We start from the raw sequence: 18,667 nt of genomic DNA, 5'->3' as shown, positions 1-18,667 counted from the left end.
AAAATAAGATCTTTTTAATGCTAAATTTGGAATTCAAAGTTTGAACATGTTTTTTCTTTTTAAACCAAGCCCTAAAGTCAGACCTTTTGGAATTTGAACTTTTAATTTTTTTTTTCTATCTCAACACTAAAGTCATACGTTTTTAACGCTGAACTTGGAATTCAAACTTTTTTAATCTCTTTCAATCTTAGCACTAAACTTTTTTTTTATGCTTGTCTTAGCTCTAAAGCTTTACTTTTGAAACCTGAATTTGGAATTATATATATATTTTTTTATCTTACAGTCATGCCTTTTTAATACTAAATTTGGAATTCAAAATTGGTAAATACCCTTTTAAATCTTAGTTCTAAGCTTATATCTTGTAGTCTTAGATTTTTGTTTGAAATTCATTTTTTTATCTTAGTTATAAAGTAATAACTTTTAACTGTAAATTTAGAATTTGAACAATATACTTTGTAAGGCCAAATTTGGCTGTCAAAATTTAAAAATATATATATTTTTCTCTTTATTTGGTCTCTAACGTCATAACTTTTAATGCCTCCATTTTTTATGTTTCGTGTGTCTCCAACTGGTCATTTTTTAACATGCTGGCTGTTCCAATTAAACCAAGGTTCCCCAACCTCCAGGGCGCAAACCGGCACCGGTCCCGTACCGGGACGTGGACCACACCGGAATCCTAACTCTAAGCTAGTACCAACTGTGGATCTGTACTGGATTTGGATCTGTATTGGTTCTGGACATGGATCAGTACTAGTTCTGGACACAGACCAGGATAAGGTTAGGCGGTCCAGTTAGGGTACTGGGTCCGACAAATCAAATGGACCCCTGATTTAATTGGAACAGCCATAACTTCAAAAAAATTCAAGTTGGGGACCCCAAAATGTCAAAAAGTGACGCAAAGGGGTCCTTAACCAAACGTCAATATATGATGGGTATGAGAATGTGTTGGCCAAATTTGGATTTCAAACTTCTTGAATACGTTTTTTTTTTCATCTTAGTCCTAAAGTCATACATATTATTGCTAAATTTAGAAATCAAACTTTCCAAATATGTTCCATTCATCTGATGTCTAAAGTCATACCTTTTAACACTAAATTAGAAATTTAAACTTCGTAAATACACCTCTTCATCGTAGCCCTAAAGTCATACCATTTACTGTAAATACTGTAAAATTTGGAATTCAAACTTGTAAATTGTCAGAGTGATACTCTGTGACCTCAAACCCACAGTTGGGTCAAACCAAAGACACCAAAATGGGGGACCCAACGCCTCCAAGATGCTTAGCTTTACAGAGTTGGAAGGGGGGGTAAACCACAGACCACGGCTGTGTCGTCAGCTCACCACTCCCCCTGGAGATGGATCAACAACACATTTTGCACATTGAGATGCATGATAACTGATGTGACTTTCATTTTTATGTTTTTTTTTTTTTTGGCTAAATAATTTGTGATGTTTGATCATGCTAACACCATTAACCACTTGTCCATAGAGGAAATTTTGGCCTTCACCGCAAGCTAATACACAATCCTTTAAAGTGTCAATTTGTTAAACACGCCAAAAGTGAGATAAATACCAAAGCAGCTCCGACATTAAATGACCATCTGGCATCTGTCAGACAAAACCATCTAAGGCTAAATCTGAACGTCGCTCCTCACAAACTATGGTGTGCGTTTTGTCGCGTTCATACACACTGCCCCTTTATCACAATCTCAGTATAAAGCAGGACACAAAACACACTGGTCGACGATTGAAATGGCGCACACACACCAGTGAGATCAGGTTGTCCATCTGGCGCCAGGCAGAGCCTGTCTATCCACTGGGATCATTCCTTCCTCCTCCTCTACCTCCCACTACTGTCTCTCCAATTAAAAGTTACACATCAGCCTCAAGTCTGAGCCAGACTTCCAGATGGTTGGAATGATAGAGCAAACCTTTTTTTTTTTTCCCCCTCCGTCTTGCATTGTCAGTGGAGAATTTTGGTACCTGCGTTCCCCCCCCTCAAAAAAAAGAACTGTTAGGTGGAAGCTTTGGGAGTCGAGCTGCGGTTTCTGTGCTTAGTTAAATCTCCAAACTCTAGTCTGGATTTTCAGGAGCCGCGGATAAAAGTGAGGATGGGTCTGTGCATTCGTGCAGTTTTGGCCTTTTTTGTTTCCTTTTCTTAAAACCACTGAGATTTTTGACTCTGGAAGAGAGACTTTGGAAGGCCAAACCTTTCTGAATGATAGCAAACGTGTCAAATACAGCTCAGAATTTCACCAACAAAAAAATTCCACTTCCTGAAAGTCATTTAGTATGGAGAATATGAATTAAAAGAATAAAACCAGTCTATGAAGTGATAGCTTAGACATAGGAAGGTTTTGACAATACGACATCAATCCCATCTTGTATCCTCCATGCAAGTTTTGACTTTTTTAATCAGTAATTCTACTTGAATTTAAGGTACTGGTGTCTATGGAAGTCGTCACCAACCAAAGATCTTAAGTAAAGGTGCTTTTTCTTCCATGCTTATGTGCAGATGATAGATAAAACCCTATGGATAAGTGTTTATCCCTTCTTTTTCCTGGTAAAAAAAAAAGACTTTTGGATCCTGTGAGGCCACGAAGACCAAAATCTTTTGCAGATAAAAGAATATAGAATATCCCATTCACAACGCAGGACAGTATGCTTATACTGTAGATACACACAAACACAGAATGAACCTTATAGCGTTGGAGTATCATTAAGATATTTAACATATTTAATGAATGTGCTGGCCAAATTCCAGGAATTTCCAATAGAAATCCCTTCCAGTCCACCTCATGATTTCTTAAAGCGCTCCACCAAACTCCTCAGTAATGTAAGGACTGTCAGACTACTTGAAAGGAACATGTATGATACTATTTTCAGAGTTCCCAACTCCAGGAAGTATAGGACTTACAAAATACAATGTGTGACAGGTACTGTGCAAGTCGACGACATTCACCAGCAGCATCTGGCGTGCAATAGAACTATCGTTTCCTATGGAAACACCAGGGAACCCATCAGTGACTATATACAGGGTTTCTTCAAGTTAAATTTCAGACCTTTCAGACTAATTTCTCAGCCTATTTCCCATTTTATTAATTTTTTCCTCTTTTATTAATTAATTCCCATTTTATGATCAAAACTGCAGTTTTTTATCTTGATCACAAAACTCACAGTTTGGATCGTATCACAGTTTTATGGTCACAGTTCAAATGTTTGTAATGCTTCAAAGTGTAAATTTGATCACCCACATACACAGTACTTCAAAGCATAAATATACATTCGCACACATTTCAAATCAAAACATTATGTCACTGAGACCTATTTACGAAAACAAAATATCTTTGAACTCTAAATACAACCAAAATGTTCAAATATGTTGTTTCTGATTACATTTATATGTCTTGAGACCAAATCTACAAAAACCACAAGAAAAGAATGATTGAAAATAGTTTAGAAAATACCAAATCTGTCTGGAGTACCCCCTAAAACGCAGATTTTATCTTGTCCAACCCCTTTTAATTGGTTTATTTTTTATTGAAACTAACTGTGGGAACATTTTAATTTTTCAAATATAATTATTATCCATATAACATGTGCAGGTGAGGCACTGCCCTGCCTACTTCTCCTGACGATTTATGATACCTTTTGCTTTCTACTTTACCATTGTTTTGGCACAAAATGAAACAGATTTAGGTTCGCTGTTCCTCTTTGTCTTTAGAGTCAAAAGTAAGGTATAGATTTTCACTACTTTATGCTATATTAAGCAAGTTTTACAATTCATAGGCAACTCTTAAAAAAAAAAAAAACACAACTTGTAATTTTTCTAGTGACTGTGTTTAACTGTGTTGGAGACTCATGGGTTAATTGATTACTCTAAATTATCCCTAAGTGTGAATGCGAGAGTGTATGGGTGATTGTGACCCGAGGCAGACTGGCGACCCGTCCAGGGTGTACCCTGGGTTGGCCCATGAGTGGCCAGGTTAGGCTCAGATAACCCAGTAACCCCGAAGGGAAAAAAACAGGTTTGGATGGATGGATAAAACGCACTGACCAATGAACAGGAAATGAATGAATGAATGGACGGACGGATGGACAGACGGGCGGACAGACAGAGGGACAGATGGGAAATGGCTAGATGAATGGACAGGAAATGGATGGATGGATAGAAAATAATTGGATGAATGGATGGATGGATAGAAAGGAAATAATTGGATTAATAAATGGGAAAAAGTTGGATGGATGGAAGGATGGATGGTCATGAAATAGTTTGATGAATAGTCGGAAAATAGTTGGATGGATGGATGGATGAATGGACATAAAATAGTTGGATGAATAATCAGGAATAGATGGATGGCTGGCTGGATGGATGATAGGAAATAGTTGGATGAATGGACGGGAAATAGTTGGATGGATGGAAGGCTGGATGGTCATGAAATAGTTGGATGAATAGGGAATAGTTGGATGGATGGGAGGGAAGTAGTTGGAATGATGGATGGATGGATGGAGGGATGGATGGATGGACAGGAAGTAGTGGGATGAATGCTCGGGAAATGGTTTTCTGGAGTGTCTATCCGTCCATCCATCCATCCATCCATCCATCCATCCAACTATTTAGTAACAAAAGATTGGGTGCTGCCATTGACCCCTCCCACATCCCCACACAACACAGCACACAGTTTCAATAGTGTCCAGAGGCTGACAGTTACTGTTATTAGGATGATTTTAATCCTTGGATATAAAACAGAGTACAAGATGTTCCTCATTCAAATCAACTGATTTTAAACACATTTGGTTTAAATATTTGAGAATATTTATGTGAATTTAATCCAACAAAAGAACAGCAATGAGTAAATCAAAATAAACTTGATGATGGTTCTGCAAAAAAAAATAGCTTTTTGTGGAACTAAAATTGGTGTGTCAAAACATCAAAAGCTTTTGTGTGGGTATAGAAAAAATACAAGAGAGAATGCAAACCTTAGCAAAATAATAATGCAATACCAGTAATCATCTCACCTGTGGCGTCGTTAGCAAGTCAGAAACCAAAATAACCCACCACAATGGCGCCCAGCAGTCTCAACAACCTGAGATTTTGTTACATGAAAATTTGTCTATTACTGTCTCCTGCATCAACCTCATTACTTGCAAAATGTAGGCTGAGGTTGAACTGTGTGGGTGAGATTCAAGTGTGCGCCCCTAATAAGTGCTAAAGCAGCACGGTGGGGGCAGTGGGGGAAGAGTACATTGCGACAATTGAGAGCATAATGGTCACTTATACAATGTGGACCCTTTGAGTTAAATATAGCCGAGCCAATCTAGATCTCCAGTGGTGAACTGCAAATCAGAAAAAAAATGTTCTAACAGTTGTGTTTCATGACAGTTTTGCTCAAAAAAGGTTAATATAATGGCAGTTTGAAAACTAAAAACCTGATAAAAAGGAAATTTCAAGTCGAAAAAAGTGCAAACTGTTTCTGCTAAAAATAGGAAAAGCAGATGCTTGGTTGATAATAAACAGATTTTTGTCCAAAAAAAAAGGAAAAAGAAACCTCCTGGTTTACCGATCAGCTGGACATTCATTAAAACCCGAGAGGAAAGCAGAGACTGGTGGAGTTTGTGCTTTTGGCAGACATTTTTTCAAATAAACCAGAAACAAGAAGAGGCAGCTCATTTCGTAGGCATTCCCATAACAGGTGTCAAATGCTGAATAATACAGAACACATATTTTTAATGAGAATGCGGTTGATCGACCAACAGTGAAGCCCAGAGGGTCTAATGCTGAGTTCACACTGAACGTGTATCACACGACAATTTCACTGGTTGTCCAAACCATTGACATAAATAGAGATGGACAAAACAAGGCTGGCAGGAAGGGATGATCAGTCCAATTCTCTCCATATACTGTCTATGGTCCAGATTCGTCGAAAAACCTGACACTGCAGACGCGTGTGGGAGGAGCTATGGCCCAGTTTTTAGCCTCATCGCTACACGGAAGCATTGACTGTATCATTTACAATGTATGAAAGACATGGATGAGGTTAAAACATCAAGTTTATTTATTGTGAAGAGCTCTACAAAAGCATCAGTAATCATATCTCCATGCCTGGGTTTAATACGGCAATCTTCACCATCTACTATCAGAGTTGCGTCTGATTGAGAGACGTTTTCAGCAGTACTTCTGTCTCTCTCACCTCGTTTTCACTGAGCGGTCCAGTACAATAAGGAGTGGTCAGTACAGTCCAGTAAATTAGGGCGAGCGTTTGGAAGCCTTAACTTCCAATGAACGGTTTGTTTTTATGGTGCATGTGTGGTGTAGACTGCTACCATGCTGGACTGAGTTCCTGATTGGTTGACACAACGTGCCTTCTTTGCCAAAGTTCAAATATTTGAACTCCAAGGTCACAAACTCAAATTGCCCAAGAGCCACACAAGGAGCCACACATCTGGGTGTTGTTTCTGGCGTGGTGTGGAGTCAAATTCACACAGAAATGTTTAATTTGGAAAGGGTAGCTGGAGTTTATTTTTACACTTTTAGCCTATTTATTGTGTTTCTGTAGCTTGCCTGACTACCACGTTTACACTTCAAAATAGAACTGTGACTTGACGTGAGCGTCTCTAAATGTCGAGACGTCCGTTTGATGCAGAGAGCGTGAGTTGTTACATTGACGAACATAGAGAGCATTTAGTCATTCATGGCATTGAAGGTCCGATCCGTCAGACAATTGAGGGGCAGCTGGTTGAGTAGTCCCATCAGAGGCCCACCCCCCTCATGGGGGTCGCACTAACATCATACTTTCATTTTACAGTTGTGGTCACAAAATAATGTTCTGAAGGGTGGAACTGGTGAAAATGACCCACTGCACCAGACAGTTCAACACGTACTTGGAAAAACAAGAAAAAAGCTCAACTTCTATCAGTTAAATTCATTTTTATTTGTATAGCCCAATATCACAAAAACAGTTGTCTCATTCTCTCTATTTTTAAAAAAACAAAAAGAGAAACACAAACTAAAGCTAATTCTATCAAAACGTTAAGACTACACTGGGTTCTGAAACTTTGACAGATAAAGGACAAGTGGCTTTTCAAGATATAAAGACCCTGAGAGTCCTGCAGACAAGTATCCCACCTCCCAGTAATTCAATATCCCTTTTTTTGCGATGCGTGGGGTCTCTCATTCCCTTCCATCCCAACTGATCCATGACACAAACCCCTAATAAATACTTTCTAAACCTTCATAGGCAGAGTGAGCCAAGGCCTTTGGTGCATTAACAATAGATTTGTTCATTGACCACTTTGTGCAAACTGCATGAACTGGACAAAACAAGGCCGACTTGGACCAATCACTACTTAATGACAATGTTGTGCTCCAATTTATCACGGAAATATGGCAACTGAATTGAGTAGATTTTGTTGGAAGTGGAAGTAAGCACACTCATTCACTTCAGTTCTCAACAATGGGTCGTACCAAGTCTTTGAAATGGGCAGAAACAGTGCTTTTTGACTCAACTTGAAGAAACCTGTATCTGTGCACCAGAAGTAAATAATTTTATTTTATCTGCCGATTCTTTCTGATAAAAACATCCGATTTAAACATAAAGTGTCTTAAATCATTTTTTTTCTGTTTCCTATTTATAGATATGGGTTTTAGAACCTAGCTATAAAACAAAACATAGAAAAATTCCGTTTTTGCTAGGATTGCTAAATCAAACCGTTTAAAACATGCACCGTTGCTTTTAGATTACAGATTCTTACAGGGCTTGACGCTTAGAATAGCACCATGTCTTTGTTGTGCCAGCAAGCAAGTGAGGTCAGAGCAAAGTCATTTATCTCTGTTGAGTTGGAAATTAACTTCTCCCTCCGAGCAATTCAGCTTGGTAAGAGCCCTGTGATGCTTTTGACCTCTCCGACAACATGCGGGCTGTAAAAATAGCACGGTGGAGGCAAAAGCTGCTGCAGATTAACATCTTATTGTTGATTATCACATGTATTACAGTGAACTAGAAGAAATGGCTCCATTATGGTAAGATGTGGGATGAAAATAGGAGAGAACTTTGCTCGGAGAATCCACATGTCTATCAGCAAGAGTGATGACCTCATAGCGTCAGCAAAAATGACAACAATCAAACCGACTTCTCAGCAGTTTGCGTTTTAATTTGTTTGTTGCGTTGCATTCCAGAATTGTAAAATAATAGAACTAAAAAAATAACTTTTTTCTTATTCACAAGTTTATAAACTAAAATACTGAATAGAACCTACAGTTTTAGTTAAAATGATTTCCTTACGGGAACTAATGCACTTCTCTAGTGCTGCACTCTGAGATCTGTCATTTAAAAGGTCGTTTTTGTGAAAGAACATTTTCCTGGAAAGCGTCGACTTGTTCTAAGAATTTTAGCGAGCAAACCTGCTCGTCTTTGATGACGATTGAAGTTTCTTTCCATCGCAGACTTTTTTATCCAAAGAAATCTATATATCTCTCATGGGTCTGGGCTAAGTCTAATGCCTGAAAAAAAAAAACAATAAATGCCAAATCTGGGGGATAACCCATGATCGACCAATCGGCACAAAGATGCAGAATGTGCTAACGTACAAACACATGTATCAATGTAAGGAAGGAAATGAAACTTGGTTTGTTGAAACTTGTGAAACTTGATTAGTTTGATTAAGAAGTAAAAAAAAAAAAAAAACCAGCATCTAACACAGGAAAGGGAAGGAAATTGTATAAGGCCATAATGACAACCAACAAATCAACATACTGCCATTGTTGTCCTAAGTTCCCACACTAACATACAAACATTCCAATAAGCCACACACTAACATGCTAAACCCAAACATGTTACATGCTAACATACAAATATGTCACTAACTACTATATTAGCATGCTACTAGCTAACATTTTAACATACTAGACATTGAAATACTAACAGGCAACACACTAACATAGTAGTATGCTACATGCTAACATTTTCATGGTACATACTACCATGCAACTGGGGAACATACTAACATGCTAAGATACTAGCATGCTACACACTAACACACATGAATGCTACTGTATAACAGTAACATGATACACACCAACAGGCTATTGACTGACATGCTAACATGCTACGAGCTAACACTAACATGCTACACACCAAAATACAAGAATGCTGGTGATCACATAGGAACATCCCACAAGCTAATATAGTAACATAGTAACATGCTACATACGAACATGCTATTGGTTGATATACTAACAGGTTAGCATACTAACATGCTAACATGCTACACACAAACATACAAAATGCTACTGGTAACATAGTAAGATTCTACATGCTAAAACATAAACATGCTACATATTAACTTGCTATTGGCTGACATACTAACATGTTACTGGTGAACATACTACATGATAACACTAACATGCTACACACCAACATACCAGTATGCTACTGATAGCATGGTAATGTGCTACATGCTAATACAGTAATATGATACATACTACCATTCTATTCATTGACTTACTAACATAATAGCAAGCTACATGCCAACATACTACTGGTGAACATACTAAGATGCTACGTGTTATTATACTAACATGTTACACACTAACATCCTAGTACTGGATTACATGGTAACATGTTATATACTAACTTGCAATTGGCTGACATACTAATATGTTACTGGCTAACATACTAGCATACTAACATACCACTGGCAAATATACAAACACAATGCAGGCCTATGCTACATACTGACATGCTACCTTAATAGTACACTAAATGCATACAAAAACGGTACACACTAGCATACCAATATGCTACATTCTAAGGGAATACTACCTTCAGTCTTTCAAGTATATATATCATATTGCTACCAACAAGTAGAAGCCCAACATATAAAAGTTCCTGTTTCAAAAAGCAAGATTTTCCACTGTGGGTTTTTCTTTGCTCGTCAATAGAACAGCTCATAATCCCTAAGAGATCAATTTTCTGAGCTCTGGGGTTTTTTCTTTTTTTTTTGCCTCACAGGCTCAGCTAGAGGGGATAATTGTTGTCTTCCACAGATGCACCCTAAATGTAAGGACTCACCTGGAAAAGCACAGACAATGTGCAGAGAAACTGTGTGGAGAAATCAATACAGTTACGCTAATTGGAAACTCAATTGAGCGACAGGAAATGATTGCAACTCACACTGTATTGGATAACCTGAAAAAATGATGAGGAGCAAAAACTGGATGTGACATAGTGGACTTGTACTCAAAAATGTGATGGTGGCATATATATATATATATATATATATATATATATATATATATTAGTCATATTTCCTTTTAAATAAAATTTTAAGAATTTGATCACAGTATTGACCATTTCATTTTGTACCTTTTTTAGAGTTGTACGTGTCATTTTGTGACAACAGTATGAACAAAAAAAAATGCCAGTTTTATTAACTTAAAAAATCCCTTTGAACAAACTATTCTCATGTTTTTTAAGAAAATAAACTTGTTAAGAGTGAGATTTAATGGAATTTTGGGAAAACTGTAGGCATAAAATTATATCCTTAACAAGAACCTTCCATTGGATTCTGATCATCAAGATACACTTTAAAGACAACTGGAGGCGACAAAATAAAATGTGCAAATCTGCCAATCAAAAAGTAGGTATGTGAAATTTCAGTAAAACCAAAAAGAATAATTTATAAATAAAAATTAATCCTAGACGTCCACTGGTTCTATAAATAGGACATAACTCATTATTATCTTATTTTTTAAGAGTTAAAGTTGCGTTTTTGTTTTTGGATAAAAATAGCCTAAAGTGTTCATTGTTTTTCCACTAACAACCTCTAGAGGGCACTATAGGTGTGCATTACTGATAGCAACACAGAAGAAGAAGACCTAGCCGCGGCAAAGTTGTTCAGTAGCAACACAATTTAGTGATTTAAAGTAAATTCATCCTATATTTCATGAGGTTAAATATGGTAGTGAAGTGTTCATGTATTCAGTGTATTATTGTTATCTAATACATTATATGATTTACCTTTCAACATGTCCATTCTTGGTCCCATATTTTGTTAATTAAGGTACGACAGTAATCAAATGGATGCTTGATAGAAGAATATAAATATGTTTGTTTTTAGTGTAAAAAATGTTACTTTTTAACATGGAGAGTTCAGGGAGAATTGCTCCCTTCTGCCTCTAGTGGTCATTTAATGAAATACAACATTTTGAATTTTTACTCCTTTGTGTCAAATTCAGGAACAGAAGGTGAGGGAACAAAAATAAATGACATTATAAACTGTATAATTATGATTGGTGACAAATATGAAACCTGATCAAATGTGTAATGTTTCTATAAATTAATGCAAAGATAGTAAATGGGACACAAAAACAAAAGAATACTAAACTTTTCTGAAATATGCTTAAAAAAATTGCTTAAAATGACAGAAATTAACATGATTGTGCATACATTTTAATAGAAGCTGGGAGAGCAGCTAGCTATTTAACAAATGATTTATGGTTCAAAACACTAAAATTGGTAGAAAAATACTCAAAAGGGCCTTTTCAAATCCAACAGCTGTCGACAGAATCTACAGCAGGCCCAAAATGACGAAAAGTTCATCACTATGGTGTGTTCCCAGCTCTCATGTCTCACCAGATTGAATATGAAGACTTTAGAAGCAAGTCAAATAAATTACAAAAAAGCAAGAAATGTCCCGACACTCCTCATTTCCTCAATCTAAAAGGAAAACGGGTAAAATGAGCTGCTTTTGTGTCTCCACTGTAAGCTGGCGTCTCCAGCTCCCTGGTTCTCTTTCAGACTCTGAATCAGCAGGTCCCTTCGGTAAACAAGGCAGAGTGATTGTCGGATTTGCATATTCCTGAATAAATTACATTGAATTTCTGCGATAAGCGCCGCGCTACTCCTCGGTAGCTTTTTTTTCCCCCTCCTCCTTTGCTGCTTCTCCTCTCTATCCTCATTCATGCACGCTGCCATGAGTTAACCTTCATCACCAGGGACCAGAGCAAGGGAGAGTGTTAAGCTCAAATTGTATGTTTTTAGCAAAACAAAAAGAAAGATATGTGACTGGCTTGTTGGGGTCCAGTTTGCCATATATATAACTAAATGGGCCTAATTCTGACCCATCCAGGCTGCCATCCAATATAACAATAAAGGCAGCAAATATACACCCTGCATAACCATTCATTTCATATTTGATGAATGGATTTCTGAGATAGCCAATCTCATAACCATGACCCAAACTTTCCCTAAAAACCAATAGTATACAATCTGGTGCATGTTTTCTGTTCTGTAGTTCATTATCATTCCACTAGGGGTAGAATAAGGGCTTTTCCTGGACATTTCAAAATGGCTGCCTCCATGAAATCGCAAAAACACTTTTGGCGGGAAAAATTTTAGCTAATTTTCAAAACTTTACAGTATAAATAACTAATCTATTGTTAGTAATTTTTTTAAAATGATTACTTACTGGGAAAATGTAACTTGTGTTGATAATTAATTCTTTATATCACAGTTATATTACAATTCTTTATATTACAGTAGCTGTCTGCTAAGCACCGCTAATAGACAATTAATAATAAACAGTTTCAGCGTGCTAAAATTGTGTGTATCAAATTTGAAACAGTGCATAAATAAAAGTAATTCAACGATCTATGATTTTGTTCAAACCTTTTTTTGGTCTCTATTTTTCATGTCAGATATGTGATTTGTGTTACAAAAAAAATAAATACTATTTTCTTCTTTTATATATATTTATGAAAAACCTTTCCGTTATAGCTCACACTAATCCTAAAACTAACCCTAAAACATTAAATTATGAATCCTTCTTAAATTTAGCCAAACACGTGTTTGATGCTTTCAACATAAACGTACTAAAATGCTGTTGGTATCCAACAATTCAGTTTTACTACAATTTGGGGGAATAAGGGAGAGCACAGTTCAGTTTTAAACTGAGAATTGTCACATCCTTAGTATAAAAGCTGTTTTTTTTTTTATCCTAAAAAGCATGTCAATATTTTTGCATCTTAAGTTAACACGAGCAAAAACTTACGAAATCGCCCAATGTATCATAATTGATACTATCTATATCTCGTTTAAAAAAAAATGTGTTGCGATTTTTTTGGAGGTTCAAAATCAAATATTAATTCCAAAAAGAAAATTGATTTTCTGTCAATCATTTGGTGTAGTATGCTTTACAGGGTTTAAGATAAAGGTACAGTATAACCAACAGTTAAGTAATTAAAAAAAAAAAATAGGAAAAAATTCATTAAGGGCCATTTAATGTTGCTATTATTTTTGTGAACACTTGTATAAGGAATTAAACAATTTCCAGTTTGAACTGAATCGTGGTGAAAGAGAATGATATTGAAATTGAAAGTACAAAACACTAAATTTAAGAAGGATTTATTATTTCACTACATAAGGCTTAGTAAGCCCAACTTAATGATTTAAGTTGGGCTTGATGATTTAAAAAGATTTTTATGAATTTTTAGTTTTTCATTGATACACAAATCATCGCTAACCTCTTAAAGCGTAAATTTAGCAAAAGATAAAAAAGTTTCAATACTAATTGACAGGACACTATGTCAGATGAAAGTCATCTCATAAGTTGAGTAGATTTTTTTTCCATTTTCCTCAAATTTTCTTTCTCTGGGTCTTTTTCTGAGGAGAATTGGGCTGGTTGTATTTTGGCTGTAAAAAGGGAACCCATCGGACGGCAAGGGCATGAATATTCCAAATGACTAATGTTGCACATGCTTATTTTTGACATATCTGGCTTCCTCGGGGAAATAAAACACTTCTAATGCAAGAGGACCATCTGTTATCTGTTGCTGGTGTTTCAGTGCAGCCGGATCCAATGTGCGCTCACACACACAAAACACACACAGGCAACACAGACACTGGTGCAGGAGTGCAGGCAGACAGATCGACACGTTTTTAACTCGGCGGGAGGTGTATGTAGACGGTGAGACACACGCACGTGTATGAACAGCACATTCCACGCGGAGAACTGATGCGCTCTAAACTCCAATACAAATACACCTCCCTCCTTTTTTTTCTTATTTGCCGTGTTTGTCAAATGTGCTGTAAATCTTGGGGTGTAGGTGACAGGGAATGCACTCCTTTTTTTTATTTTTTTATGCTCGCCATAAATACTCGTGGCTGTCGCTTGGCAGATGGAGCCGGCTAACGCGCTGGTGGTGTGAAGGTGAAATAAACGAGCTGCATGAAAACAAAACAAGAGACTCACAAAGCACACACACAAAAACGTCAACACAATAAGGACTGTTTGGGACTGTGACCACAAGAATAGCAGCAGGAAGTAAGACAAACACAACTTTTATGCGCTGGTTATTTGTCAATGCATATGGTAATATTAACTTTGAGTACTAATTTATTTAAATAAAAATACTTTATATATATATATACACACACACACCCACACACATTGTATATACACATACAATATACACACACAATACATGTAAAAAAAAAACAAACAAACGCCCCTTTCACTCTCTATTGGATGTTTCTCCTCCAAGCTTGGGTCCCGGGTCCCCCACTTTTTACAAAGGTTACAGCCCCAAGTGCTCCAATTACCCCATATATATATACGAAAACCAACGCAGAAATGGGGCCACCATCACCTCCGCTACATGGATGGCAGCAAGCTTTACGCTAAGCGAGCGCAACATTGACTCCCTGATCCACACCACCAGGATCCACAGTGCTGACATTGGGATGTCATTCGGGCTTGAGAAATGCAGTTGGATGGTGACAAAAAGAGGCAAGGTAGTCCAGAAAGAAGGGGTCTCACTCCCAGAAGGAACAATAGCAGACATTGAGGACAGTCACAAGTACCTTGGAATCCCAAAGCCAAATGGCAACTTGGAACAGGCAACAAGGAAAGCTGCAACAGCCAAATACCTCCAACGAGTAAGGTAAGTCCTGAGAAGCCAGCTCAATGGCAAGAACAAGACCTGGGCAATAAACAGTTGAGCACTGCCAGTCATCAGATACCCTGCAGGAATACTACGATGCCCAAAGGAAGAGATACAGACCATGGATGTTAAGACACGAAATCTCCTCACCATGCATGGAGGGTTCTATCCCAAATCTAGCACCCTGAGAGTGTATACTAGCTGCAAGGATGGAGGCCGAGGATTAGTAAGCGTGGAAGCCACTATCCAGGATGAAACATCCAAGATGCATGAATATGTCTAGCTCAAGGCTCCAACTGACAGCGTGCTCAGTGAATGTATCAGTCAATGGAAAGAGGATGGGATGCTGGAGGACAGAACCTCATGGGAGGAAAAGCCCCTGCCCCTTTGACAGCCCAGGATCTACCGACACTTCCTTCGCAATTGACCACAATGGACATATTGGGCATCCCTGACTAAAGTTAGCTTTAAGAGGTAATAGAATGAGTTTTCATGTATAACATAACCCAAATCAAACATTTTATTAACATTTTGTATGCATATGTTATACAAAGAACTATAATGTGTGAGGAGTCATTAGAGAATGTAGAGGTCATCGGGAAGGTTTCTTTTTAAACTTACCTCTATCGGCCGCCTTTAAGTGAGGATCTTCACTTGACATTGTGCCTGGGGCGCCATGTGCGTCTTTGATCTACAAGCATAAGATGGAGACAGAGAGGCTGAGCAACAGAAGTTCAAAGACCTGCACACACACCACACCTACACTGTACTAAAAATATGAGAATGGGTATCCCAATAGTTTTAACTCAACATTTAGCAAAAGCTGGTAGTATTTTAAAAGTTAATTTCAGCTCAAGAGAGTGCGACTTAGATATTTAACTCTGTCACTAAGTGATCCGTGCCAGCTACCCGATCTGTACAGCATAACCACATGCGCAACTTCCATTAAATAATTTTATGGCACATACAGGTCGACAGAGTATCTCTTGAGATGTTAACAATAATGGCTACCTCTTGAAATGTTTACAATAATAATAAAAGAAAAAGTTATTTTTAATGCTGACAAAAAAAAAAAAAACGAAAGAAAAAAGAAAAAGTTATGTATCAGGACGGCACAATCCCAACTCGGCTGGGTCTACCCAATCTATGCCATGCATGTGCAAATGATTTCATCTTCTTGTGTTTTGTTTATTGGCAGTTCCGTTGTCGGTATACAAAGGTACTAACACGATCAAAGCCCTCCGTTGTTGAGGAACACATAAATTGATGTGAACATGGAGTCACCCGTTGCTTACATGGTTCAAACAATCGTAAAGGAGGCAAAACTGTCAGGAAATGTTACCGGCCACACCCGGTAGATTCAAGAACACACGTTTAGCCCTTGGTGTTCACTCCAGACAAGCAGGGAGAACCTTCTTTTTCTTCTCTACTGTGTACATGCTCACCACCTACAGTTGGAAAAGGCGTGGTGCCAAAACGCGAAGCAGTGCAAATCTTGCGAATTGGGCACAAAGCAGTTCTTGCAAAGGCAGATATGGATTACAATCATATAAGGAGAGTGGCCTTGGCTTATCGTTATAGGAAAAACAAAAGCAGACATCATCAGGTTCATTGTTGTATGTGAATTAACCAGATAAACTACAGACACTGAGTTTCATCAGTTCACTACCAAATCCAAGTCACTGATTGGTCAAAGTTCAACCTGGTTCAGTTGGCAACGACTGGCAGCCACTTCCAAAGACATGTAAATGGGCGTTACAGGCTTCCACTGTCCCACGTGGCCACACATTTTGTACTTAGAGGTCAAAAATGGTCGTACACACCTGTGTAGCCACGTGGGACAGTGGAAGCCTGTAACGCCCATTTACATGTCTTTGGAAGTGGCTGCTTGAACGTGCATTGCCAAATGTGCTGTGTATATATCTTAACAATCCAAGAACACAAACATACAAAAAAAGGTAGAAATTTAGGGAGCTAATATAATTCAAATTGCTAGACTATCCCAAAGTTGGTGACAAGAGGAAATGACCTAACATTTGCGCATGGGGGTAGATATTGCAGAAATCCAGGACTTTTCCTGGCATGTTCTTGCAGGCTCCCAAGATAATCAGAACCTCATTGCACTGAGGAAACACAACATGCCAGAATGCCTGTGTTCCGTTTTAGGTCAAAGATGGGGAAATGGGAAACATTTACAAGTCTTTAAGATTCTTTCAAAGGCGTCACATTCATTTACAAAAATGAATCCACAGCTTGTAGAAGCTCTTAGATGAGTAATAACCTCTTTGAGTAAATATCGACTGCTAAGCTGCAGCTGTAAAATACAGGTATGCTTAATAACAAAATATTGATGTTTCTTTGTGGCCTGGAACCAGCCCAGATTTGGGTAATGCATCATTTTAGTGTTGCTAAGCGTTCTTATTGACACTTACTGGCGTTATGCACTAAAGGGAAGACAGAACCCAGCGCTTTATTTCATTCTGCCTTTAACACTGACGATGCCGAACGTTACGGATAGATTTAAACACAACAAGAGGCCTACCATGTGGGACCGAGCAAAATATAGGTCTGGCTTGATGAGTTGTCACATGCTGAATGCTGTGATATTTTTTTCTCCTTTAATGGAAACAAGACTGTAAACTCAACTGAGCAAGTGAGAGGTGTCGCCAAATGCAATGTGACTCACCACCTCTGAGGAGAACAAAAAACCTGCTAAAGACTGCTGTGACTTTTCATGATTTATTTGCAGCTCTGAATGTACTTGACAGGCCGGACGAGACGGCAAACTCGCACGCGGAGAAAAGAAACGACAAATTTAAAATAAAGGGGAAAACATGTCAGTGGCTTTACTGTACTTGACAGGCATTCTAAAGCAATAACAAGAAACGGTTCTACCACAAAACAAACCAAAAAAAAATCACGGCTTCGCCATAATGTTGACGCGGCTGACATGTCGGAGCGCGTCAGTGCAGCGACAGCATCTGCTCTGGCAGTATGTGGCTCGGGTGAACGGGTGCAAAGTGCTGCCAAAGACAATGAAAGCGGACCTTGGTGGATCACAGCTACTGGGGGAGCCAAGGCCCTGCAGCAGCAAACTGACACAACCGGCTCCAACTGCACAGATTTAGGGGGAAAGCACCGAAAAGGAGAGCATAAAGAAGAGGGCACTTATCAAGCAAAAAAGGCCAACGCAAACTTATCTTGCATTCCCTGTGTGTTCTGACCAACTTTCACTCACTGGATGATGAATTACACCTGAAAAGCTGTTGTGCTTTTTCTTTCCCCTGCCAAGAACTTGGCTTAGCAACAACTGGCAGGTCCAACGCATTTCAATTTCTTTTTCAAACAGACCAGGAGTTTTTAGAAAAAAGAAAAAAAATCTGCTTCCAATAAGAGCAGTTTGATTTCTTATTATAAAATGTTTATTTCTTTAGCCCCAATAGGTGAAATATCCTCCCATCTGCCTTAGCTATGAAGAGTTCCCTCATTTATTGTGGATTCTAAAACTAACCTGCGATGGGTGAAATCCACAAAGTTGGATGTTTTAAAGGTTGTAAAGCTCCTCACACACACTTTATACACTTTTCTTAAACAGACATGAACAATTTCACATTTTTAACTTTCAAAGTTCAAACCCTTGTAGAAAAATACATCTAGGATTATAGAATGACAACGAAGATCTGAGTCCAATCAAAGTTTTATGTAGTGTAAAGTGTGTGTGTATAC

At 38.0% G+C, this 18,667-nt stretch overlaps 1 protein-coding gene across 3 annotated transcripts in view; it reads right to left on the bottom strand.

Moving 5' to 3' along the window:
* Positions 1-18,667, bottom strand: part of LOC112156334 (glucosidase 2 subunit beta) — a 167,222-nt gene that overhangs the window by 87,001 nt on the left and 61,554 nt on the right. For all 3 annotated transcript variants that reach the window (XM_024288577.1, XM_036216544.1, XM_024288578.2), the window contains exon 9: positions 15,563-15,632. In XM_024288577.1, the coding sequence (XP_024144345.1) occupies positions 15,563-15,632 (70 nt within the window). The remainder of the gene's footprint in view (positions 1-15,562; positions 15,633-18,667) is intronic.

Source organism: Oryzias melastigma, linkage group LG18, assembly GCF_002922805.2.
Source record: "Oryzias melastigma strain HK-1 linkage group LG18, ASM292280v2, whole genome shotgun sequence".
Taxonomy (NCBI): Eukaryota; Metazoa; Chordata; class Actinopteri; order Beloniformes; family Adrianichthyidae; genus Oryzias; species Oryzias melastigma.
This window is presented reverse-complemented; position numbering and strand designations above follow the sequence as displayed.